This window comes from Sceloporus undulatus, chromosome 1 (assembly GCF_019175285.1).
Source record: "Sceloporus undulatus isolate JIND9_A2432 ecotype Alabama chromosome 1, SceUnd_v1.1, whole genome shotgun sequence".
Lineage (NCBI taxonomy): Eukaryota > Metazoa > Chordata > Lepidosauria > Squamata > Phrynosomatidae > Sceloporus > Sceloporus undulatus.
The window spans coordinates 123,792,863-123,820,649 of NC_056522.1; the positions used below are offsets into that span (position 1 = coordinate 123,792,863).

Below are 27,787 nucleotides of genomic sequence, written 5' to 3' on the forward strand. Positions count from 1 at the left end.
AAATTGTTTAAACTTGTTTGCATTGATTCTATTTATATGTTGCCCTGAGATCTTTTGATTTAAGGTGGGATAGAAATATATTAATAAATAAATAAAATAAAGTAAGAGTTCATTTGTTCTGTGTCCCACATTGCCTCTCTAATAACAGCAGAAATAATGGATATGATTTCCCCCCTTTTTGGTCATTTTGGAAGAACTTAAATGCACACGTTTTCCTCTTTTCTATCTAAACCTGAAGATGCTGAGTGGAAAATGTGTCACAGAAATCAAGAATTCAGAATGAATGCTGGCAATGGGTACTTGGAAGCCCTATAGCAATTATGAGTAATGGAAAGTTTGAGATTGTAATAGCAATTCTGCTCATATATGGAAAACTCCTGCTTTTTGAAGGAAAAGGCCTAGATGTGCATACTGTCATTTTAAATCTCTAAACGCAAGAGTGGGGCAATGCTAGGGTATATAGAAATATAGGAAATTGTCTTGATTAATATAACTGTGATTCTCTTTCCCTTCTCAAAGGGAAATAAAGTTCTGAAGTTTTGCTGCATATTGTTAACATGGTTATTCCTGTAAAAGAAGACACCTTGAAAGTCATATTCATGCCTCCAGACACAAGACAGAATATGCAGGTATGAAAATCTGGTCATGTACATACAAATTGAGAAGGAATGGCTAACGTAGTTGGTGCCAATGTCCACTATGATTATTGCCTCCTGCATACTGCAACCTACCAGCCTCTTGAGATGGAGTATGCCATAATTATGCAATCTTCACACCAGGCAAGTCACAAGTCACCAGTCACCATGCTGTCTAAACACCTGTCACAAAGCCATCCAGCATTAATGCATTGATGCAGTGTACTGGAACTCAGTAGGAGCGTTATGAAATGGTAATTTTTAAAAACACTTTAAGGTTCATGAAAGGGGTCCGATAATAGTTTGAACTCAGCAGTTTATTTAACAGCACTCTGGTTTGGTAGCCACGATTCCACCCCAAACAAGCAATTAAGCCAACATTATATGGAATTCTTATAAAACATGTAGTGAGGCCTAGTTAGCAATAAACGGCAGTGACATACAAACAAACTCACCAATAAGAGCAAGCACTATTTTTAAGCTGCATATGTCACATTTGTTCTTTTTATCATATTTCAGTGTTCTAGCTGTAATGTCAAAATGCTTTGTAACACGTACATAATTAATAGCAGACTGCGACCGTCAGAAGCAGACCCCATTGCAAGTCTTTATCAAAAGTCCAAAACACACTGCACATATAATCCAGTTTGGGAGTGTTTTGACTGCCTTGGCTCAGTCTAGGGAATTCTGGGAATTGTAGTTTTGTGAGACATTCAGCCTTCTCTGTCAGAGAGCTCTGATGCCACAATAAACTACAGTACAATTCACAGAATTTCCTAGCACTGAGCCAATCAGTTAAAGCAATCTCAAACTGGATTACTTCTGTGGTGTGTTTTGGCCCACAGACAAAATTGCTAGTGAGAGGGCTGGAAATATCATCCTCCTTGCACCCAGATCTACAGCTGAACAGACTTCTTTTGCCCAGTGTGGCTGCTGGCTGTTAAGGTGGGTTTGAGGGGTCAGGCCAGGAGATGTACTTACATACTTACACATATGTAATTAGAAGATGATGTAGAATATTCGGGCTTCATAAAATACAGCCTTTCAAATGTTTCTATCTATCTATGTGTGTGTGTGTTTATTTGTATTACTTTTTATTTTGTTAGATTGTTATCTTGTTGAGTACCAGCTTTGATGGGGGAAAATGTAAAGTTTTAAATAAACCACTACAATATAAAGACAGCAGGTGTAACTTGAGGAGGTAGCTAGTTGTTAAGGTGATCATACTGAAAGCATAGCAGCCATGGATCTATCTCAGCCCCAGAAGACCCCATGATAGGTTGGCCTTTGGGTTGCCATAAGTCAGAAATCACTTGAAGGCATACAACAACAACAACAACCACCCTAGGTTATGAATCCATAACTGCTATGCAGAATGCCAGCTGCCATTAAACTGTTTATAGAATTCAAATCTATCTGTTTAAAAGCAAAAGATAAAAATAGTATAGCACATCAAGGCCTCATTCACACTCACAAAAAACAAATGGTTCGGGAGTCAAATAGATCTGGAATTGCAGAATCGATTTTAATTGATTCGAAGTTCACACTACATTTTCCGTTACCAAATGCCTCCATGTTTATTTATCACGGTTCTCATGCACACTCTTTTGCACCTGGTTCTTTTTTTTTATGTCAGTCATATACTGTGGATGGGCGTGTTTCCGGTTGCGCAAGCACTTGGAGTTACAGATCAGCTGTTGCTATTTCCATGGACCTCTATGTATGCATGTGTGTGTGTGTACTCCTCCTCCTCCTCCACCACCACTGATCCAGTCAGAAAATACATGCACCTTCCCCCCCAACCCCCAGTGCCTGGAAATGGGCTGCTGGAAGCAGGGTGTTTTTTATATCTATGGGAGCAACAGCTGATGGAGTCAGAAATTCACACACACCTTCCTCCCCAGGGGGATTTTTATTTTTATGGGTGCAGCAGCTGATGTCCCACTTTTTCAGCAGCTTTAAAAATGTTCCAATTTCTTTCTCTTCCTCTGACGTTCCCCCTTTATCTTCACTTTACTTCAACTGCTGCAAACTGAGCTCAAAGTGCAAAAGTAGTTTCCTTTGCACTCAGTTAATTTAGCAGAAGTGGGGAGAGGAGGGTGCAAAATCTTGCCCTTCCCTGTAGAATAGTCTTAGGCAAAAATAAAGTGCTCCTAGCTTGTCCTGCCTCATTAGTAACTTCTGCCATCTCAACCACACTAATATTGCTTGGCCACATATGTCCCAGTTTTCATCACTGAAATGCAGGAGGGCACGGAATCCTATAGATCTACATTATTTGGGATTAACCAACAGGATGAGACATACGATGGTGTAATGGTCTGAACATTGGAAAATGCCTTTGGAAGCCAGAGTTTGAATCCCCTGCTCACCCATGGAAATCTACTGGATGGCCTTAGGCAAACCACACACTCTCAGCATCAGATGAAGGCAATGGTAAGCTCCCTCTGAAAAAATCTTGTCAAGAAAACCCTGTGATAAATTCGCCTTAGGGTTGCCATAAGTCAGAAATGACTTGAAGGCACACAAAAACAACAACAAACAAAAACAGAACCTATTTATTTAAAAATCCACAGGATAAAGATAAATCAGAGTGATAAATGCAAAACTAGTCCCAAAGGAAAACAATTTCAGCAAACTACCAGAAAATACTGCCTGACACTTTACAGAGACAATGCTGAACCAGGTTCCACCTGGCGCTTGGAGGGACTTCTAAAAAAATTATTTATTCCATGTGGTTGAAAAACATGTACAACAACTGGATTATAATAGGACATACATTAAAGAACCATTTTGACTTCAGTTTGGGGCTAAATATGCTGTGTTAAATAGGCAGAATGTAGCTAGAGCTTCAGCTTCTTTCTCACTGCATAATAAGCATATGAGGGCTAAACTACAAACAGCCTTACTTAGGAAGAACGGTGTGATATAAAACAATCAATCAAATAAGTATATATAGCCCAATCCAGATCAGGACCACCAGACACAGACAGCTCCCTCCCCACACAGTTATGTTTTCCCATAAATCCCAACCCTCTGACTGTGTGGAGCTAAAAACAAACTTCCACTATGGCCATTCTTCTCTCTCTCTCTCTCTCTCTCTCTATATATATATATATATATATATGGAGCTGGAGACAGTTAAGGGGGATTTCAGCAATTCCTAACTTTGTGCAATCCACTCTGTGGATGAAGCCCTGTAGGCTCCTGTCAATTAACTCGGACTCAAGCTGAACTCAAGTCATGAATCGACTCTGGAATAAATGGCTCAACTCAACTAGCAACTTGTGTATTTTTAGTGACTGACTTGCTGGCCTAACTTCATCTAGAAACACCAAACACGTTAGGCAAACCCCTGTGGGGTTGCATCTGCACTGCAGATATAATCCAGTTTGACGCCATTTTAACTTTCATGGCTCAGTGCTATAGAATTCTGGGAATTGTTATTTTTTGAGACATTTAGCCTTCACTGTCAGAAAGCTTTGGTGCCACAACAAATGACAATTCCCATAATTCCATAGCATTGAGCCATGGCATTTGAAGTGGTGCCAAACTGAATTATTTCTTCAGTGCAGATGCAGACCTGAAAAACTCACATCGCTCTCTAATGGTAAATCCTGCCTTCTGCTCCTAGCTTTAGAAGGCTCCTCCAATGTGTAATAGGGCCAAGGTGCTGAGTACAGCTCAATTCCCACCTCGGGCCTTGTTAACGTTGGCTCTCAGACTTGAGCCTCAATTTGAGATTTGACTCGGAAGTATATTGCAAGCGTTCGAGATTCAAAGGTAGAAACTTGGCTTGAGACTGGGACTTTATCACATGGGCAGAAATCGGGGGATTCAAAACGCATTATCCAGAGAAAGTCATGCAATCACAGCTTAGACTATCACACAATATCGTGACTAGAGAGGCCTTATCCCAGGAATAACCAGGGAATAACCAGCAACAAAAATTAATCGGATTACCTCATGAAGTATTTGTTGCTGGTTATTCCCTGGTTATTACTGGTATAAGCCCTCTCTAATTGCAACGTCATGTGATAATCTTAGCTGTGATCGTGTGACTTTCCCTGGATAATTCCTTTTGAATCTCTCTATTTCCGCTGTGTGATAAAGTCCTTGGAGTAAAAGACTTGAATACATCACTGCCCCTTATGCACATTTAATGGGAGTACATTTTATTAAATTCAGTGAGACCAGAACTGTGGTGTTACTCACTTTAAACTGCCCCAGCTTGGGTACCCAAAATTCCATAGAGTGGTAACACCACAATTTACCTGATTATTCTCCTATTATATATATATATGTATATATATATATATATGGGATGCCATTTCCCCTCCTCTTTTGCCTACAAATGGTCTGGGAAAGCTTACTTGGAATCTTGGAGTGGATGGGTTTAAAACACCCCACATGTGACATGGCAGGAAATCAAATTGTCAGCAGTTCATTGGACAACTGGATCAGTTGTTGGTTGTATCAACAAGTCATATGAATTAGGAGAGAAAACGCCAGCATTTCAGCTATGAATCTTACACAAGAGGATCTTTATTAGTAGAGAAAGAGCTGCATTCGAAAATGGGAGGACTTAATCATTGTTTGCTTTTCCATTCCAGCAGCCCTAGAGACAGCGTTAGGTGCAACCTGAAACAACCACAGCACCTATGGGAGCCTAATCTGAATGTCTACAATCTCTGCCCACATTCTATTTTAAGACTATGACTAAATTCAGACTCCATGGCTTCAAACAACAACAGAGCCTTTTCTCCCTCCACTACAGTGTTTTCTCTTTCTTTACCTACTAGGGCAAAGAAGTATCCTGGAGAGAACATGAGAGCCTGTACACTATTTTGTGACCTTTGCGTTAGTCTTTTTAAACTATTGCTCTAAATATGGATGCCTTCAGAAGCAGCTGCAATAATCAGAAGTATTTTTTAAAAGTTTCATTTAGGTAGTTGTTGTGTGTCTTCAAGTCTCTTCCAAATTAAGGCACCCCAAAGGTAAAAACTCCATAGGGTTTTCTTGGCAAGATTCACTGACTACTACCTTCCTCTAAAACTGAGAGAGTGTGACTTTCCAAGGTTTTTCAAGGCTGAACAGGAATTGGAAACCATGGTTTCCTGGAATCCTAGCCCAACACTCAAGGCCTACATTGTGGTAACCTAGAGTTCCTGCTCCACAATTACCTATAGTATCTTTCAGAGTGTGGTGTTGTGGTCTGAGTGTTGGACTAGGACTCTAGGAGACCAGGTTTTGAATTCTCACTCAGTCCTAGAAACTCATTGGGTGATCTTGGGCAAGTCACACTCTCTCGGCCTCAGAGGAAGGCAACTCCCTCTGAACAACTCTTGCCAAGAAACCCACATGCTAGGTTCGCTTTAGGATTACCATAAATTGGAGATGACCTGAAGGCATACAACAACAACAACAAATCTTTCACATGTATCCATTCTGGGATTATTATTTTTTTAACAAAATGGTACCACAAACCCACTGGTTCTTGGTGTAATTCATAATTCTTTTTACTATAATAACAGGTGGTGTTTAATTTCATCATCTGAACCCTGAGGAAAGAGGCTCATGGGAAATTCCTCCAACAGTTTCTACCACCATTCATCTAAACCTGAAAGCATTTTAAACCATTGGTTTACTTTCTGGGATCACAATGCAACTATACAATGGACATACTGTACAACATACCACTTCGTGCTGGAAATCAATGGGCTCTTACACTTTCTTATAGGCTTCCAGAAAATGAAGAAGAGCTAAGAACGCAAGGTACCATCCAGAGCACTGAGTTCAGTCAGCCCTAATAGAAAAACAATTTTACTCCACTTCTTGAAACCACCTCTAGAAATAGTCAGAGCACTTGGTGTGGGATGTCAAGGAGGATACATTCACAAGGCCAAACAAGTACCTGTTTTGTTGTTTGTTGTGAACTGCCCTTGAATCTATCAAAAGTCATGGGGAACTTGTGGATGAGACATCTCCAAGACTCCCTGTCCTCCACTGCAATGCTTAGGTTCGGTAAATTCATACACATGACCTCCTAGCATGCAGTCTTTCCTCCCTCCACCTTTCCTAGCATTATTGTCTTTTCCAATGAGTCATTCTTTCTCATAATGTGACCAAAGTACGAAGCTTCAACTTTATCATCTTGGCTTCCAGGGAGATTTCAGGCTTGCTCTGTTCTAGGACCCGTTTGTTTGTCTTTTTGGCCATCCATGGTATCTTCAGTACCCCATCTCAAATGAATTGATTTTCCTCCTGTCCGCATTCTTCACTGTCCAGCTCTCACAACCATGCATGGTAATAGGGAAAACAATGGCTTGTAGGATTCTAACTTTTGTGTATATCAGTTGTATGTCTTTGGACAAATCCAGGAGAAAAAGTAACAAAGGGAGTCAGTATGGGTTAATGAATGAGTCAGAAACAGGGAATCCCCATTCAGTCACAAAGCTTCCTGGGTGAATTTTGGCCAGATGTTCTCTCTCATCTCAGCCTCCAGCACTGTGCCATTGTGCTATGAAAATGCTTACTTCAGTTGCATGAAGGACCAATGGGATATACATGTAGTCACTGTCAAAATAGGATTTCTTCTCACTTGCAACTTACAGCTCCAATCTCTCCAGCGCATGGTCAAAGATATGGCACATATCCCAAAGCACAGAGGTGAGCAAAGTGTGGTGCTGAGACTAGGGACTTTGTCACATGGGGGCAACTGGAAGTATAAACAGTGCTTATCCCATGAAACTTGTGTATTTGTGATTAAGATTTTCACATGACGTCATGGTTAAAGCGCCATTAGCCCAGGAGTATATTGTGAAAATTGCACAATAGCAATAAAGGTTTTCATAGGCTGTTGGTGAACAGCCATTAATGTGCCATTATCCTGGGAATAGCGAGGCAATAAACATGAATGATTTGTTGCTGTTTATTGCCTGGTTATTTGCAGGATAATGGGTCTTTTATTGTGCTGTGTGTGAAAATGTTAATCGCATTTTAATCGTGATTGTGCGATTGTGTGACCATGTGATAGTCTTAGGTGTGGCCCCAAATCTGTTTGCATGGCTTTTGAACCTTTCTGGACTGTTTTTCTCCCTTGCCAAAAGAAACTGCTTTAAAAAATTAATTTAAGCATGGATCTACTGCTTCTCAATCTACCAAGACATTGGAAATGCTCAGAGAAGGTTAAGAGGTGATATGATAGCCCTGTTTAAATATCTGAAGGGATGTTATACTGCAGATGGAACAACCTTGTTTTCTGCTGCTCCAGAGAACAGACCCGGAGCAATGGATGCAAGCTGCAGGGAAAGAGATTCCACCTCAACCTTAGGAGGAACTTCCTGACAGTAAGGGCTGTTCAACAGGGGAACACACTCCCTCAGAGTGTGGTGGAGTCACCCTCCTTGGAGGTCTTTAAACAGAGGCTGGATGGCCATGCTTTGGTTGAGAGTTCCTGCACAGCAGAATAGGGTTGGACTGGATGGCTCTGGGGGGGGGTCTCTTCCAACTCTATGAGTCTGTTAGGTGTAGCATTTTTTAAAAAATCTTCAATAATAAGAATAAATGAAACTATCAGAATAAAATAGAAAGCAGCCATCAGTAGCAAGAGAATGAAGATGCCTTTTGAGCTGGGCAAAAGGAAAGGAAAAAGAACGAGGGCGCTTGCAGAACAGACGACCGTTCCCAGGATTCCAGAGCATGGAGCCATCCTGGCAATTACAGCGGTGTCAAGCCGGATTATTTCCTGCAACAAATGTGGACAGAGCCGTAGATGCATCCATCTCTAGTCCGAGGAGGAGGAGGAGGAGGAGGAGGGGTCCACCAAATTGGGGAGCCAATCGCAAGCCAGCTCTGCAACACACACACACACACACACACACTTTTTTTTCCTCCAGAGAGAGGTGCTGCAAAGTGGGCGAGCAGCAAAGAGGAGGAAGGAGAGCTGCCAGCAGCTGTCGCCTCTTGGCTGGCTTGGCCTCCAGGGAGACCTGGCCTCTGGAGAAGGAGAAGGAGGGAAAGGGAAAGGAAGAGGAAAAGACAGAAAAGGAAAAGGAAAGGGCAAAGGAGAAGCAGAAGGAGGAGCCGGAGGAGGAGGAAGAGGAGGACGAGAAGAAAGAAAAGGAGGAGAAGGAGAAGGAGAAGAGGAGAAGGCAAAGGCGGGGGAGGCGAGCTCTGCCCTTGCCGGACCCGCCATGCCCAAAAAGGAAGGTAAGGGGAGCCTTGGAGGGGGCAGAGGGACCAGGCGTCCTCCTTTCCCAGGACCCGTCCTCCATTTCAAGCCTTCTGTCCGGGAGGAATTCCAAAAGGGATTCCCTTTGGAGCAGGACTAAGAAACAAGGGTTGACATTTATTTCCAGGAGTGTTTTTAATTTTGATTTTCCTTCCATGAGGAATCCCAAAAGGTCCTCCATTTGGAACCTGGCTAAGAAGCAGGGCTTTCTGTTTATATGAGTGATGGGTTTGAGTTTTAAAAAAGCATTGTTTTGGCCATGCCCTGCATGTTTCCTGAATGTCCTCCATTTTGCGGGGAGTTCCTGCATGGCCCTTGGTCTCTTCCCACGCTGTGAGTCCCTGCCCTCTGGAGAGGAATCCCAAAATGTCCTCCCTTTGGAGCAGGACTAAGAGGCAGACATTTCTATTTTTAGGAAGGGGTTTTAGCTTTTATTTGGGCATCTCCTACATGCTTCCTGAGTGTCCTACATTCTGAGGTGCCTTGTCCTCCTTGGTGGGTAGGGCTTCTGGTCCCTTTTCCCGGGACATGCCCTACATTTCAGCCTTCAGGAGGAATTCCACAATCTCCTCCATTTGGCGCAGGACTAAGAAGCAGGAACTGACATTTATATGAATGAGTTGTTGTTGTTGTTTTGGCTTTGCTTTGGTCATCACCTCCATTTTTCTGGAAGGTCCTCCATTTTGGGGTGCATTGTCCTCCTTTGAGGTGAGGACCTGAAGTCAGAGCAGGAAGGGGGAATGAGGAGCTGTTCAGGGAATAAAAATAAAACCCTCCCTGACCCCTTTTGTCACCCCACTCCCAAATCCCCTAGTTATTAATTTGGGTCTGGGAAGGTATTTTCTCTCTCCTGGATGCCTTTCAATTGTATGGGTGCAGGCTGTGTGCCTTCAAGTGGAGGTTTTCTTGGCCAGAGTTCTTCAGAGGAGGTTGGCCATTGCCTTCCCCTGAGGCTGAGAGAGTGTGACTTCCCCAAGGCCACCCAGCGGGTTTCATGGCCCAGCTGGGAATCAAACCCTGGACTCCAGAGTCATAACCCAATGCTCAAACCTCTAGGCTACAGTGACTCCTGTGGCGCTACAGCACCTGAAAGTGGTGTCAACCTGCATTATTTCTACAGTGCAGATGCAGGCTTGACCATCCCATTTGTCTCTCTCCTTTAAACTACTTGTTGCATAACATAACAAACATATCATAAAAAATAAAAATAATATACCAGTAATGTAATATAAAACAACAATGACAAACCCCCCAAAACAAACTCAGGGAGGCAGGTTGTTTTGCCACCTCTCCCTGTATGCCACTAGGTATTGCGCATGGTTCCCTGGCCAGGGCCAAGCTTCTTCAGAACCAAAATGCCAGCTGCGGCTCTGAGGTGGCTTCTTGCCCAAACGCCACCACCTTTGGGGAGAGTTTGCTGGGCAGAGTCTGGCCCCTCAGCTGCCCAAGTGCCCCTGTCAGAGGCAGACACACAGACAGAAAGGTGCATACACTCTCTCTTTTCCTGAGGGATGGAGTGTCCTAGCTTGTGGCTCCTCTCCTTTGTTTGCCTCCTTGCACAGCTTTGGTGACTTTGGGCAAGTCACACACTCTCAGCTTCAAGGGAAGGCGATGGCAAACCTCCTCTGAACAAATTGTGCCAAGGATATCCCATGAGAGGATCCTCTTAGGTCAGAGTGACTGGATGTCCTAACCTCAAAGGTGGACTGGGCACGCAAAATGTAAGATATTCAAGAAAAATGTAGTTTGGTACCAAATAGAAACACTCATATTAAATGTAAATTTGTGCTTCTTCGTCATACCCAAAATGGAGGACGTTGTAAAAATTTTCCTGGACAAATGGTTGAAATCTAGAACATGTGCTGGAAAAGGAGGATGTCTGGTCGCCCTGGACCAGATGCCATAACCACAAAGGAGGACAAGGCATCACAAATCACAAAATGCAGGACATGCGAGAAAAATGTAAGAGCTAAGAACACTAATGTAAATATGAATTCATTTCATATGGTTTAGTTACAGCTATATTACGTGTGTGTGTGTGTGTGTTGTTTGCCTTCAAGTCATTTCTGACTTATAGTGACCCTAAGACAAACATATCAGGCTTTTCTTGAGAAGCTTCTTCAAAGGGGTTCGCCACTGCCATCCTTTGAGGCTGAGAGAGTGTGACTTGCCCAAGTTCACCTGGTGAGTTTTCATGGCCAAGCTAGGATTTGAACCCTGGTGTAGAGTCATAGTACAATGTTCAAACCACTGTCCAAATTTAAGCCAGCATTAAAGACCAAACTTTTCCGACAACCAGGTGGTTTTTAAATTGTGAATTTTAAATGATAATTTTTAAAATATGGTCTGTCTTGATATGTATGTGTCTTGTTTGTTCTTTTAAATTGATATCTGTTTTTACCTGATGTTGTGGATTTGTTGGTCTGTTGTTGTTCCCTGCCTTGATCCATGGGGAGAAGCAGGTAAGAAACAACAACAACAACACATCAGAGTAGTCTGTATCCAATCAAATGTGAATGGGCAGAGCCACTCTCTATCTAAACATTACTAAAAATATCTTGAGCAGTAGAGTGAGAGCATTGTACCAGTAAATCACAACACAAATGGAGAGGGGGACTTCTACTGAGGAAAAAATAAAGTAAAAGAAGGGTAAGTAGAGCAAATCCCAGAAAAGGAAGGATAGAGCAAAGAATGAAAGGAGAGGTGAGACAGGCCTATTGCTTGAGTTTGGAGAGGGCTGTGCTGTGGTGGGCAAGAGGGAGGAATTTTGCCCCCTTGAGATGGAGGGATGGAGAAGAGAAGTGGGAAGATCCCCTCCTCTTGCTCCACAGTGATGAATTTGGAGAGTTGTACTGGAAAACCTGGATTTTTCTCTCCTCTGCTTTCATTCTTTGTGTCTTCCTTTCTTCATTTTCTGGGATTTGCTCTGCTTTCTTTAAACACCGCCCCCCCCCCCCCGAGAATTTCCCTTTCCATTTGTGTTGTGATTTAGCTGTGTGATGCTCTTGCCCTACTGTAATATTTGTATTAATTTTAGGCGGACTATGTTGTTGTTGTTGTAATCCTTCAAGTCATTGGTAACTTATGGTGTCCCTAGGGTGAATCTGTCATGTTTTTTTTCTTGGCAAGATTTGTTTGGAGGAGGTTTGCCATTGCCTTCCCCTGAGGCTGAGAGTGTGTGACTTGCCCAAGGTCACTCAGTGGATTGCATGGCTGAGCAGGGAATCGAACCCTCGTCCCCAGAGTCATAGCCCAACACTTAAACCATTATGCCACACTGGCTGTCAGGAAGACTATGGTTCTGCCCTTTAACATTTGATGGACTCCTCTGATTACACATCTGCAGGTATATAAGCATTTATGATTTCAGCCTGAAACCTGGAATTTAGCCTCAAAGGTTGAAGTTGTCAAAGGTTACATATAAATCTCTCCACGCTTGCACTCTTGCTTGGATGTAGTCAAAGCATCAAATGGGTAATGGAACATAAGAGGTGTTGGAACATAAGAGGCTGAAAACTCAGTTGGGTATATGATGAAGGGTATACGATGAAAAATCCACATATAACTGAAACAACTGCATATAACTTCCACTTTTACTTTCGGTCCCTATCCATTCCTTGGTTAATTGCTGTGTTTAATTTTAGATTTGTAAGCTTTGGGGGCAGGGATCTGTCATCTTGCATTCTGTCAAGCATTGTACACACTAATGGCAATGTACAAACAGACAAGGTGGCAGTGGAGATGTATGGTAGTGGACTATGATGTGCGTTCTTTCTCCTGCCTTGTAGATTAACTATTTTAATTCATGAGAGATCTTGTAACACCTTTAACTATGTAAAGTAAGTGGTAGCATAAGCTTTTGTAGACTTCGGATATATACACACTGCAGAAATAAAGCAGCTTGACACAACTTTACACGTCATGGCTCTATCCTATGGAATCCTGGAATTTGTAGTTTGGTGAGGTATTCAGTCTGGTCTGTCAGAGAGCTCTAGTGCCTCACCAAACTCCAAGTCCCAGGCTTCTGTAGGACAGAGTCGTGGCAGTTAAAGTGGTGTGAAATGGCATTAATTCTACTTTGTGGATACACCTTTGGTCTACTTCCACAGATGTATGGTCTCCAGGTCTAGAGACGCTTATGCTACAACTTCCTTTACACAGTTAATCTCAAAAATGCTATAAGATTGTTTTGCATATTGATATTCCAAACTAACACAGCTGTGTCTTTGAATTCTTAATACTGTACGTGAATTAGTTAATTAGATAACTGTTCTAAAATTGTCCTTTTAGAATAAACCTTCTCCAGGCATATGTTTAACAAAAATTAAAAACAATGATACACATGCAATAATACAAAGATGCATAAGATCAAACTTAACCTTTGAAAACAGATAACAAGTTTTAGTAATAGGACATCGTGAGCAGATTTTGTGCAATGGTGTAAGGATCATTTTGGAAACCCATGAGTGTCTCCATAATTTTATCCCTCAGGAAGAAGCCCAAAAAAGCATAGGCCACTATACTGATGCATACCAGCAACCCATTCTAGCAGCTTCCTTCTCCACTAGAAATCAGTTCAAGTAGGACTTACCTCTTCATTCAAGACTGCCAAATAGTCTACATTAAACCAGGGCTAGTTATTTGACAAAGACTCCATTGGCACTGCAGAAATAAAGGCTTTAACTGCCACGACTCAATGTTATGGAATTTTGGGATTTGTAGATATTTAGCCTTTTTTGTTTCGTTCTGATGCCATGACAAACTACAAATCCCATGATTCCATGGCGTTGAGCCATGGCAGTTAGAGTAGTGTTAAGAACTGCATTATTTCTGCTGTATGGATTCAGCCAAGATGTTGTTGGGGGAAATCCACCCTCCCCAGCTATTGTGAAGACTGTAGCTAAGTTCAACAGGGAAGGAAGTGTGAGTCTGAGGTGCTTCAACTTTTGCAAGGCTTGGCTAACATCCTGGACAGCTACAATGTTGTTACTATATTCCATCCTCCAATCTGATCTATGAAACCAACAAAATCCAGCCAGCTGCACCAAAGATGGTGTTAAGAGACGTTAAGAGGGGACATTGGCAGAAGAACTCTGTTCCTAATACTCACAAGTCTATTTCCTCCTACAGCGAGATACAAAGAAAAATGCCAGTATAATGCCAGTAAAGAAATTACATAAAATGTCTTCATGCCTTTTAGTTTGTTAACAGAATTCTTATACCCATTTTCCAATATGAGTATAAAAGCACCAAACGTTTGTCATTCTGTCTAGTGATCCAATTTTCCCTGCATATAATGCATTATAATATCATATACTGTAATGCATGTTAATTTCTTCATTTTAAGTAGCTCACAGGGTTTATACAGATGGAAAGAACTAGCATATTTTCTCCCAAAATAACAGCTGTAGAATTTTAAGTGTGCAAAGTGTTCTACAAGCATTGTCTTGTTAATCCTCACAATAATGCCATGAGATCAGTTTCCATCTAGTAATGCCATTTTATAGCCAGAGAATTAAGGTTTTTTATGATTGCCATTTTTAATGTCAGATTGTGTCTATTTTATCTGCTTGCATAGTGGACAGAGTTCTCCTTTAGCAATAATAATAATAATAATAAATAAATAAAACTTTTATTTATATTCCACTCTTCTGTAGCAAGACAATCAGAGTGGCTCACATACAATATAATACATAAAATTACAATATCCTCCCCTTAAAAAAGAATTAAATATATTACAATTAAAAGAGTTTTAAAATCAATTTATAATAAAGATAACATAGGCAGAGTGGTAGTAAATACACGGTGTGAGAGGATAATCAATCTGTGTCCGGGGAGTTTATTCGAGAAAGGCCTGCCAGAAGGGATCCATCTTGACAGCTTTCTTGAAGCTGTCTAGGTTGGTAATTTGACGGATCTCGTCTGGCAGGCCATTCCAAAGTCTGGGAGCAGTTGCAGAGAAGGTCCTCTAGGAGGTTGCAGTTAATCTGGTCTTTAAAGGCTGCAATAAATTCCTCCCAGAGGACTGGAGTGTGAGGGGCGGATTGTATGGAAGTAGACAATCCGTTAAATAGGTTGGACCCAAGCCATGTAGGGCTTTAAAGGTAATAACCAACACCTTGTACTGCTCCCAGAAACTAATAGGCAGCCAGTTGAGTGACTTTAGGATTGGTGTTATCTGGTTACTCCTAGAATTTCCGGTAACTAACCTGGCTGCCATGTTTTCTACTAATTGGAGTTTCCGGACTAGGCACAAGGATAACCCCATGTAGAGTGCATTACAGAAATTGAGTCGTGAGGTTACCAGTGCATGTACTACAGTTTCTAGTTCCTTTACTTCCAGGAAAGGGCACAGCTGGTGTATCAGTCGAAGCTGATAACAGGCGCTCCTGACCGCCGCATTCACCTGGTTTGTCATGTGAAGCGAGGGGTCTAAGAGCACCCCTAGACTGTGAACACAGTCCTTTGAGGAGAGCATGATCCCATCTAGGACTGGAAGTTGTATCCCTATACCTGGTTTCGGGGGCCCTACTGCAAGTACCTCCATTTTGTCTGGATTCAACTTGAGCTTGATTTTCCTCATCCAGTCCATTACCACCTGAAGACACCGACTGAGGGAAGAGATGCCATCTGTTGTCGAAGCTGTTGACCGAGGCATGGAGAAGTATATTTGGGTGTCATCAGTGTACTGATAACACCCCATCCCAACAGTCTCGTGAAGGCTGCTTTTCCACAGCCATTTCATAGTGCTTCTGTAACATTTAAAGCAAAGGAACTAGTGTGGTATATAGAGGTTTGAGTGCTGGATTAGAACTCAGAAAGTTAGTCCCATTGAATTCTGTGGGTCTTAATTCATATAGTAATATAAAAAATCCACTAAACAGTGATACCTTTATGGGATCAACCAAAATGCACAATATACATGTTGCACGCTTTTGAAGCTCCACTGGTTTCATCAGGCAAGGTGTTAAAAACCATACAAAAGAAAAAAATTGAAGATATTAGTCATAAGCCTGAATTTTGCTGTTTTGTTTACTTCATATAGGTGCACCCAGGATTACTCTATGAAGGGAGTGGAGTATGGTAAACCATAGCTGCTGCCATACTGGCGAAATACAGCAGTTTGACTGTTTAACTTCCATGGCTCAGTGCTGTGGAATTCTGGGATTTGTAGTTTGTTGGGGCACTAGAGCTCCCTGACAGGGAAGGCTAAATATCTTGCAAAACTACAAATTCCAGGATTCCATAGCATTGAGCCATGGCATTAAAAGTCAAACTGATTATTTCTTCTGTGTTGAAGCAGCTCATGTGTTTAGTTTACTATGTCATTTTGTTCAGTGTCTGGGAGTTTATACCAGAGAGAATTTCCAGTCATGGCTGTAGAAAGCTTACAGAAGGCCATTGCTAGAATCCCTTGTATTATAAAGATGTTAGTTACATTTAATTAATTGATCAATATTTAAGGAGCAATTTGGGCCAAATATTCTTAATGGAAGCAATTTCATATGATCCAAGACTTTCAAAAAGATACAGTGTACCATATCAGGATTTTGTAGAATACATTAGATGAGTAGAATAGAAATCACCCTTAAGACAAAATGATGGACATGGTTGAGGTATAGCCAAGTACTTTTTAAATCCCATTAATTTCAGTGTGAAAGAGGTCAGAGTATGCTAACTTGGGAAATTCAGAAAAAGAACCTTTAAGCCTTCTCTGTAGTACTCCAAAAGAACAATTCTCATTGCACAAGCAAATGTTCTATGTGGGTTCATTGTTGTATATGTGAATCTTATCTTTTTACAGACATAAGTGATAATCATTGGTTTGTGCTCTGAAAAGTTAAATAGCAAAAGCAGGTACATGTGATGTAGAATGCAGGAGGTCCATTATAGAAGTAGTGGCAGGTGCATGGCAAAGTAAATCCAGAATAATATCTCTAGAATGCATTCAGGAAACAGTAGCTTTTAAACAACAACAACAACAACACCCCAAATTCTTATGCGCTCAAACCTTCCATGCCAGGGAAAAAAGGCAACTTGGCTTAGCATCCTGACACATTAGCTTTGTAGGACTGGATTCAAAAAAGTCATTGCTTGTGTGTATTTTAGAAGCAAAGCTGTGCCAAGTAACAAGCATCTACATGTTTGAATATACTCATAGAATAAACTCATGGAGTCAAGGCAAATGGTTACTTTCCTCTTTATCACAGACAGTGTGTTTTTCTGCCCCCCCCCCCCCCGGTGTGTGTAAGTAGCATCCATAATGCCCTTTTCTCTAGAATCTAAAACAATGTGGAAATCTAAAGTTGGAACTTTTATCTCTGGCTAAGAAAACACATGATGATATTTAGATATACATTGATGTTTCTGTCATCATTTTGTTGGAAGAGTTAAGTGCAAAGCAGTTGTGAAAAGAAGTGCTTATTGTTGAATAAACTGGAATAACAAGAAGGCAGAGTTAAGGATTCTTCCAGTTAGACTGTCCTGTGTCTGTTTCCAACAGACAACAAAAAAAAATAGTGGGTTGGTGTAAGATGAAGTTTCAGCATATATTTATGGTTCAAAATTATAGTATTTGCTTTTCTTGTTTTCAAACTATTGTGCAACATCATGCTCAACATGAGTATACCATTACTAAAAGGCCAACTGTTTGATGATAGCTAGTGGAACTACTGTATCATTAATGATGTTGCACTGACCATTAGAGAAAGAGGAACCAAAATCTGACATGTGACAAACAGCATAAAAATAGATCTATGTACATAAAGGGAAATCTATTTTTAGCACTGTCAGATTGTATTTGTCTGTTTTCCTGAAACATTCATATATCATTAATCTTATGATCTACTGCTACTTGCATAAGCAGAAAAAAGCCAATTCAATGCCCCACAACCACCACTAACCAAGAGGAAGAATAAACTAGAATTCTGTTCCACTTTAGAAGAGTCCTTGTTTGCTATTACACTGGAACCAGGAATCATTGTTTAAAAGAAATTGTAAATCACTTGATAAAGGTCACAATCCTGTTATTAGTCCCTACAAATAACATCCATGGGACTTGGCTTACCAAGTTCGCATTGATTCACTTGGTCTGCTGAGCTTAGAAGTATCAACTGGATTTAGGTCAGGGATGGGCAAAGTGTGACCCACCAGGTATTTCTCGACTATACAGTGGTACCCCGGGATACGAAATGATCGCGTTACGAAATTTCCGGGATACGAAAAAGTTAGATTGGAAAAAACTGTTCCGGGTTACGATATTTTTTTCGGGTTACGAAATTTATTTCGGCGCGAAATTCAAACGCAAAGCGCGGCTAGCGGCTTTCCAGCGCTAACGGAAAGCCTTTTCGGGTTGCGAAATTACTCGGGTTACGAACGGAACGGCGGAACGAATTAATTTCGTAACCCAAGGTAGCACTGTAGTTACCATTCTATCGGCTCTAGTCAACATAGGTCTAAAACAGATAGGCCAAAAGTGCCGCCTTCGGGCCAATCTGGGGGCATGGTGTTCGGATCACACACACACACACACCGGATTGGTGTGAAGCTGTGCCACAGCTGTCTCAGGCGGCCCAAATCCTGCCACAAAAGGAACGTAGAAAAGCACTCCTTGCTGGCAATCCATTTTGGACTGTGGTGGCAGTAGGTTTCGAGACTGCAGCATCTAGTCGCCGCTGTTCCATGCTGCTCAGGGCACTCTCATGGCTGGAATAGCCAGAGGCCGCTCCAAGTCTTCCATCTGTTTGAGGCCATAGCCAGTGATAAAATATGCTAAGAGTTGGATTCTTACAACATCTGGAGGGGTGTGCTTTATTGTAATCCCTTGCTTTGAGGAGCCTTTATTTTTTAGTGGAGCATATACTTCTTAGGTGGCACAGTGGTTAAATGCTGGTACTGCAGCCATAAGGTTGTGAGTTCGATCCCAGGGCTCTCAGGTTGACTCAGCCTTCCATCCTTTCGTAGGTCACTAAAATGAGTACCCAGTTTGTTGAGGGCAATTGGCTTATAGACTGTAAACTGTTCAGAGAGTGCTGAGTTCACTATGGAGTAGTAAAGAAATGTAAATGCTATTGTAAAAAATGCTATTGCTTTATAAACTCTTGGAGGTGCAAGCCAATAATGAACATCTGATGGTTTTGCTGGCTTACTGTTTAACAAGCCAGAACTTACATTGAACCACAATTCCTGGCTTGTACTTCATGAACAAGTGACACATATTTCTGTCTTAAATAAAATAACTAAAGAAATAATAACAAACTATTTATATACCGCCCTTTGACATCAGGGCGGTTCACAACAAACATGCAATACATTTTTAAAACAATCATCTAAAACACTAATACAACCACTAATCAATAGAAGAACTTGTCCAGATCACAACAGCTAACAGGGAACTAAACGGGGGAGGGACTCTCAGGGCAATGAATCAGGGGTAAGCCTGCTTGAAAAGGAACGTTTTTAGCCCTTCTTAAATTGGGCCAGGAGGTGCTGAACGGAGCTCGGTGGGCAAGCGAGTTCCAGAGGGTCAGGGGCGCGATAGACAGGCCCTTCTAGTGGTATTAACCAGTCCTTGCCTCTGGAAATCTTAGCAAATGCTGCCCGGTGATCTGCGTGTGCGGGGCGGATTGTACGGAGAGAGGCGGTCCTTCAAGTACTCTGGGCCCAAGCCATTGGGCTTTATAGGTTATAACCCACACATTGTATTGAGCCCGGAAGCGAATAGGCAGCCAATGTGGGTCTTTTAAGACCGGTGTTATATGACTGGTCCTAGATGTATTAGTGACCAGTCTTGCTGCCATATTCTGCACTAATTGCAGCTTCCGGGTATGGTACAAGGGTTGCCCCATGTAGAGACACATTGCAGAAATCCCGCGAGGTTACCAGAGCGTGTACCACTGTTTCTAGGTCCCTGGCTCAGGTAGGGACGCAGCTGGGTATCAGCCGACGCTGCATAACAGGTGCTCCTGACCGTCGCATCACCTGAGATGTGAGGTGGAGCAACGAGTCAAGGAGCACCCCCGACTGCGGTTACAGCGTCCTCACGGGAAGCGTGATCCCATTCAGGACAGGTGGAACCACCACCATCCCTGGGCCAGAGGAACCTATCACAAGTACTTCCGTTTTCTCTGGATTCAAGCTGAGTCTGTTTTCCCTCATCCAGCCCATTACCGACTCCAGACAGGCCACGAGAGGAGAGATGCCAGTCGGAGACATAGAGAAAATTATTTGGGTGTCATCAGCGTACTGATAACCCCGCGCCCCATGTCTCTGGATGATCTCTCCCAGCGGTTTCATGTAAATGTTGAAAAGCATGGGAGACAAAATGGCTCCTTGAGGGACCCCAGTATGTTAGGGGTCTCTTGTCGGAGCACACGTCTCCCAGCTGCACCATCTGGAACCTCCCAGAGAGGTAGAACCGGAACCACTGGAGCGCAGTGCCCCCAACTCCCACCTCTGCCAGGCGCCCCAGAAGGATACCATGGTCTATGGTATCGAAAGCTGCTGAAATGTCCAAGAGCACCAACAGGGACATGCTTCCCCTGTCGATGCCCAGACGGAGGTCATCGACCAAGGCGACCATGGCAGTCTCAACTCCGTAACCCGCCCGAAAGCTGGTTTGAAATGGGTCTAGATAATCCGTTTCATCCAGGATCGATTGGAGCTGGATTGCAACCGCCCTCTCGATCACCTTACCCAAAAATGGCAACAGCGATACAGGCCGATAATTATTATGCATCAGGGGGTCAAGGGAGGGCTTTTTTAGTAAAGGTCTTACAGTGGCCAATTTTAAATTCGATGGAAATTGCCCATCCCTGAAAGATGTATTAATGATCCGGTGTAACATTGAAGTTACCACCGGTCCCCCCTGAGCAGCCAGCCATGAGGGACAGGGATCGAGAGAGCAGGTCGTCTTCCTAACACTCCTAAGGATCCTGTTCACATCCTCAGTACTTACAGACTCAAAGTGATCCAGTTTAACCGAGTCCATGGAAGCTCTGGACGCCTCTACTCTGGTTTCTGCTCTAATACTGGCATCCAGACCTTCGCTTATCCGAGAGATTTTATCTGCGAAGAAGTTGTTAAATCGGTCACAGCAGGCCTTGGAAGGTTCAAGGATCTGGTTCGGGGCAGGAGGGAGCTGAGTTAGCTCCCTCACAACCCTGAACAACTCTGCCGGACGCCACCCCCGGGGAGGATCTGGGTAGAAGCCTTGATTTTTGCCTCCACCAGGAAATGATCCGTCCATGACAAGGGGGAAATATTTGATATTTCCGCCCACGGAATTTCCGTGTCCGTACAAAAGACCAAATCGAGTGAATTACCTGCAGAATGCGTAGGCCCTGAGACCAGTTGTGACAGGCCCATGGCTGTCATGGTCTCCATGAATTCCCGAGCCGCACCGGATGGAACATAGTTGGCCGCGAGGGAGATGTTGAAGTCTCCCAGTACTAAAAGCCTGGGGGACTCCAGCATCAGCTCCGAGACCAACTGTGTCAGCTCGTTAAGGGAGTCCGTTAGCGCACGGTCTTGTTCCTTCTTCCTGTGATATGGGGGGAAAAGGAGAGCCAGCAAACCAAAGTGCTGGTCATGATCTATAAAGTCTTACACAGCTTATGTCCATTTGAAAGGCCATAGCTCCCCATATGAACCAGCCAGAATTTTAAGATCATCAAGGGAAGGCTTTCACTTGGTCTCACCACCACCACAGGCTCGCTTGTTAAGCATACTTGAGACCTTAATATCACTTGGTATTACAACTGAAGAAGTGAGTTTATATCCCCAAAAGCTCATGCTAAAATAAAAACCAGTTAGCCTTAAGGATGCTGCCACACTTTTTCTCACCTCCCTTCCTCATTTTTATAAGTATACAATAAGGCATAATGCTGGCAAGATATATGGTAATTTGCAAGAATGTCTATAACCCATATATAATTATAGGACTATATCAAAAGTGTTGGTTCTTTTGAATGTCTCAGAGATAAGAATGAAAATATTTTGTAGCAGAGCAGGAACATAATAAAAAATACAACATATTTAATTGTGTTGATGAACATTAACTTTGTAGCCCAATGTATACAAATTAACAGTGTGATGTGCTGCTATGGCTTACATTCTGGTTCTTTGGTTCCAATGAAGTTGTTGTTGTGTGCCTTCAAATCATTTCTGACTTATGGTGTTCCTAAGACAAACCTATTGTGGGGTTCTTTTGGCAAGATTTGTTCAGAGGAGATTTGTCATTGCCTTTCCCCAAGGTTGAGAGCATATGATTTGCCTGAGGTTGCCCAGTGGGTTTCATGGCCAAACTGGGAATTGAACCATGGTCTCCAGAGTCATAGTCCAACACTCAGACCACTACACCACACAAGTTATTCTGGGTTGGTTATGCACTAACATTAGTTGTACCTAGCTCCTGCTGAAATCAGCCAATTTAACATGTTTTATTCACTTGCTTCATACATTACAATGGGTTCTAAATTCAGCTAACAATCTGGATCAAACTCATAACAATGAATCTTGCTTTCAGACAGGTTCTGGTAAACACAGTGCCAGGCTTAGACTTTAAAGTACACTTTATTTGAAAACCAGCCATTTAAAACACATTTGTTCAGGATTTGGGCTTAGTGCCTAATTTACTAATGAAGCAAAACAATTAAAATTAGATCTGCATTATTTAATCAATTAATTCATTAGAATGAATAATTAAAAACAATCAGCCAATTCAGCAGTTTCCCAGAGTAATAAGGCAGCAGATTTTTTTTAAATGTCCCAGATTTGTTGTTAGCCCTGACTAGAGTAGAATAAACTTGATTCAATTCTACTTGACTCATAATTTAAGAAGTAAATTGAATTGGTTTGCTCTAGTTGGGAGTGACCAACAGGATGCCAGCCCTTTGTTCATAGGATCTTGGAAGAGACCACAAGGACTATCCACTCCCAACACCCTGCCATGCAGGAACACTGAATCAAAGTACTACCAACAGATGGCCATCCAGTTTCTGTTTAAAAACCTCCAAAGAAGGAGACTTCTTTGTGTGCCTTCAAGTCATTTCCAACTTTTGGCGATCCTATCGCAGGGGTTTCTTGGCAAGATTTGTTCAGAAGGGGTTTGCCTTTGACTTTCTTTGAGGCTGAGAGAAAGCGACTTGAACAAAGTCACCCAGTGGGTTTCCATAGCCATGTGGGATTTGAACTCTGTTCTCCAGAGTGATAGTCCAATGCTGAAATCATGACACTCTGCTGGTTCTTTAAGAAAAGACCTTTAAGATTAGGCCATATAAAAAGTGGATTATCAAGCAGTATGATAAAAGAAGTGTTTTCTCACACAGCAGCATAGTGACTTTTCTAATAATGTTCTGTGGTATGACACATATGCCCACCATATAAAACCACATAAAGGGTTCTGTCCAAAGGTGTCCTTTGTAGAACAATCTTTAATCTACTGCTGTTTTCCTACTAAAGACAAAGGAGGGGTACAATTTTACCTGATACAGCTTCTTACATAGAGCTCCCCACATCACATTCTCATGGTAATTGAGGGTCCCACAACCCTCTGGTAACAGGGAAAAGGGAATGCCAGTGCCAATTCTCTCTCCACACAGAATGTTTGTCCAGGGAGCAGTACTGATGCACAAATCGTTGGCTGCCAATTCCTTATGGGATTCTGGTAAAGAATGAAATAATTTTTAGGTAATGGGAACAAACATGTCAATTCCTTGCATGCGGAGGGGGGGCGGGGACTCTACACCAGATAGATTGGGAGGCACTACCATTTGTCAGAGGCCTTGTTCCCACTATGATTTAAACCTGATTGTGATTCCAAATGATCCGGTTTAAACCATCATGGTTCCCACTTAATTCAAATGACCAAAGCGATTCAGAAAGGAGGGCCATGGTTTTTACCTATTTTTACCCATTTTACTTGTGTCAAAAAGATGCTGGTAAAATGGGGTGTTTTTTGGGCTGAATCGATTTATTTGGAAATAAATCGATTCAGCCCAAATGGGAACCAGGTGGATTCGAATTGGATTCAAATCCGCCCTGGTTCCCACTGGCAGTTGCTTACCCGGCCTCCATGCCTACTCTGTCCTCAGTCCTCCATCCTCCCAGCCTGCCTCTCTTCTTCTACCCCGGCCTCTCCTCTGCCCCCGTATTGCCAGGAGAATGGCGGGAGGCATGGCGGGGAAGCCGCGTCTGTCTCTTCCTTCACTGATGCTTGAAACTGGTGCAAACATAGTAGAAACCACTCTGCTGAACTGGTTTCAAGAATTGGTTCAGGAATCAAATCAAGAGATTAGTGGGAATTAGCCATAGATGGAAGGACATTAGACCCCCTTCCCTGCTATGTTTATTGTTTCAGAAATAAGATGGTAGAACCAAGGAGATATTATGTAGAGAAGAAATTCTGGTATCAGTGCTACTCTAACTATTGTGGGAGCACAAGCAGAAAGCTTGTTCAGTAGGACCATATGTACAGTATGTGCTTATCTACATCATGAAACCCTGAGCAGTACCTGTCACAACTCTAGACTTTATCTTTTTCCATTCAAGTATTTAATACTGAGTTGGGGGGGGAAATCTACCTGTGGAAGGGAAACCCTTGCCCCCCCCATTCCCCCCCAATCTTTTGTCATTGTTATGTACCTTCAAGTTGTTTCAGACTCAGGGCAACCCTCCCACAGAGTTTTCTTGTTCAGAGGAGGTTTTCCATTCCCTTCACCTGATCAGTTAAAACTCATAAATGATAGGTTAAATCTTTTTTTTAATTGGGCTGTGATCATCATGTAAATTTATTAATTTTCTAAGAAAATGTACAGTACGCTAAATGCATATTTTTAAACATGACTGATCATTTTGGTTCTACTGTACTGTATATTCTGAGACTGGGTATCAAATGATTTAGTATCTATAAATGTATCTTGTGGGCTTAAAGACCCTGGCCACATACTATTCTAGCCTCCAGTGTATCCAGAGAGCTCCTACCACTATGAATACCTGAAGGACCGCCTCTCCCCATATATTCCGTCCCGCACCCTCAGAACATCCGGGCAGCAACTACTAAAGGTGCCGGGGGCCAGACTCTCTTCCGTTACTAAACGGACCTTTTCCATCGCTGCCCCGGCCCTTTGGAACACGCTGCCCGCCGAGCTCCGCTCGACTACCTCCCTGGCCCAATTTAAGAAGGACTTGAAAACCTTCTTATTTCAGCAAGCATTTCCCCCATAAAAATTCCTAAGGGCCTCCCACCTCTTCCGTGGCCATGAGGATGGGCTAATGGGGTTTTACCTGTTTTAACTGTTTGTTATTCTTATTGTATAATTGTATGGTGTGTTTATTTTTTAATCTATTGTATGTTTATGCATAATGTATGTAAACCGCCCTGATCTGGGGAAGGCGCGGTATATAAATAAAACTTTTATTTATTATTATTTTAATATCTCTGCTGCAGGTCCAGGCAAATAATCATGTTGCCTTACTAGCTATTGGTCACAGATTGTGCCTGCAGTGTAATTGAGAAATGTGAGCCTCCACCTGGAGAATTTCTATAGCAAAGATTTGCAGTAGTCATGGTGTCAACCAAGAATATATTTTGCAAACCTACCTGGTCTTGCCAAATCAAGATCAAGCCGTAATTTTTGCCCTCTACTTGCTGTGGTGATAGCAGTTAAACTCATAGGGAGCAGGGAAGTCAAAGGGAGAGAGGTTTCAGACAATTTTATAATCCCTACTGATAAAAAATATCCAGGGACTTCACCCTGCAGATTCTGTCCAGGTATTGGGAGGGCGAACTAATGGCATTTTGCTAAAAGTTAACAGTTAGTTAAATTTCTGAGGTTACAAAAATGCAGGAAAGAGCCAGACAGCAGCTGGATAGGAGTTTCCTCTTCAGTCATGCAGTTTTCTTTTAAAAAAATGGAATTTTGGGGGTTTTATAAAGATATTAATTTTCTTAAAAGGCATAAGACAGATTTATAAGTGTTTGAAAGCCAGCATAGCATAGTGGTTTGAATGATGGGGGACTCTGGAGACCAGGATTTGATTCCCAGCTTCGCCATGAAACCCATTGGGTGACCTTGGGCATGTCACACCCTCTCAGCCTCAGATGATGATAATGGCGAACCCCCTCTGAAGAAACTTGCCAAGAAAACCCCATGATAATTTTTTTTAGGGTCACCATAAGTCAGAAATGACATGAAGGCACAACAACAGTAAACAACATGATCTTGTTTGGACATAATGATAAACCAGGAGGATTCTGGCTTGTTTATGAGCAGCATGTTTGTGTGTGCCACCTCACCTTGCATTTCCTTCCTAGGCAGCCACAGACTCTCTGCCCTTGGTTCATTTATCATGTCCACAAAGAGAACTTCTGCTTTTCTCTCCTGAAACAAACCATGGCCATAATACAACAAATCACTGTTTGAGAACAGTTCAGATGTCATGACAAACAAACCATGGACAGTTATGGCAGCTGTTGGCTTTCATATCAATGGGACTGTGACTTCTGTTCAGGTTTTAATCTGCATTTTAAAGGAAAATCCTAGTGCTGAACCTCCCCATACCTCCAGTTGCTCTAGGCAATAGCAAACAGAAGAAGAGGTGAAAGGAGACATCCCTGACATGTACTTCTATACAAATTAAATTTTGTAGCCTAGAAGCTATTGTTTTTAAATAATATTGTTTTTAAAAACCTAGCTTTTATATGTAAATATTCTATTAAAAAAGCAAAATTATCACCATATTACATTTGTTTTCTTAAATGCCTCAGTCCAATAAATTAGTAGTTTTGAATTACAGAAAAAAGCTTTCAGTATATTTATTGACAATACCTTTCAGGCACTAGATCTTGTCTGATCATGAAAGCTAAGCAGGGTCAGCCCTGGTTAGTACTTACAGTAAATGTGAGACCACCAATTAATACCAGGAGTTGTAGACTATATTTCAGAGGAAGGAACTGGCAAAACCACATCTTGGTTATTCCTTAAGAAAGCCCCATGAAATTCATGAGGTCACCTTAAGTCGACAGCTGACTTAGGCACATATACACATCAGCAGTGACACCATTCTCATTCCAGTTTGCTTTCTGAGCCAGTGTGTGTGTGTGTGTGTGTGTGTGTGTAATTGGCATCTGAGAACAATCTTGATCAGTCAATATGTATTTGGTAATAAAATTATTCTTTCTACCATAATTTTTGTTAAAGTGTAACATGTTGATTAATTAATGCTTTGAGCAACAGGGTACCATTTGTGAGCTGTCACTATTAGGTTACTGTATAGCTATAATCCTTGAAAATTGCTATGATTCTGGTGAATCTCGTCCTTCTGAAATGATATTGAGGAGGTGTTTAATATGGGGGGATACATCTTCACAAAATACTGCATAAAATCCCTCAGGGAAGCCGCCTATTCCTGGAGCCTTCCCATTTTAGTTTTTTAAAATTGCTGTCAGAATGTATGCATCATAGATTGGGGTGTTTAAAAAAGCTTGATCTGTTCTCTTAATCCTGGATATAGGGAGAGAGTCGAGAAGCTGTTGCTAGTTCATTGATGGTGTGACAGGCAACACTCTTTACTGATGTTTTATCATTTGAATTGTATTTTTAGACTCCTCTGCAAGAAGAAATCTTGGTAGTATTTTTGTGTTTTTATTATTGAATTGATAATATTGACTATTCAAATCTGTTAAAGAGGTGTCTTCTTATTGAGGTCGAATGTATCTAGTTTGGCTCTTTTTTGTTCCAATGTTGGAAGTATTTTCATCCTTCCTAATGCTTTATGTTACCTCTTCAGTTTTTTTCAACAATCCACTCCTAGCTTGCCTCCTTACTTTCTTTTGAATGGAGCCATCTTAATGAATAAATATCTAAGAATTGTTTTTAGAGTTTCCCACAGTGATGCTGATGTTGTTCCTGGAGTGGAA

General features: G+C 42.0%; 1 protein-coding gene across 1 annotated transcript in view; it reads left to right on the plus strand.

Moving 5' to 3' along the window:
* Window positions 1-8,336: 8,336 nt before the first annotated feature.
* HMGN3 (high mobility group nucleosomal binding domain 3) overlaps window positions 8,337-27,787 on the plus strand; it is a 45,294-nt gene continuing 25,843 nt past the window's right edge. Inside the window, exon 1 of the mRNA XM_042457250.1 lies at window positions 8,337-8,846. Within this exon, the coding sequence (XP_042313184.1) occupies window positions 8,337-8,846 (510 nt within the window). The remainder of the gene's footprint in view (window positions 8,847-27,787) is intronic.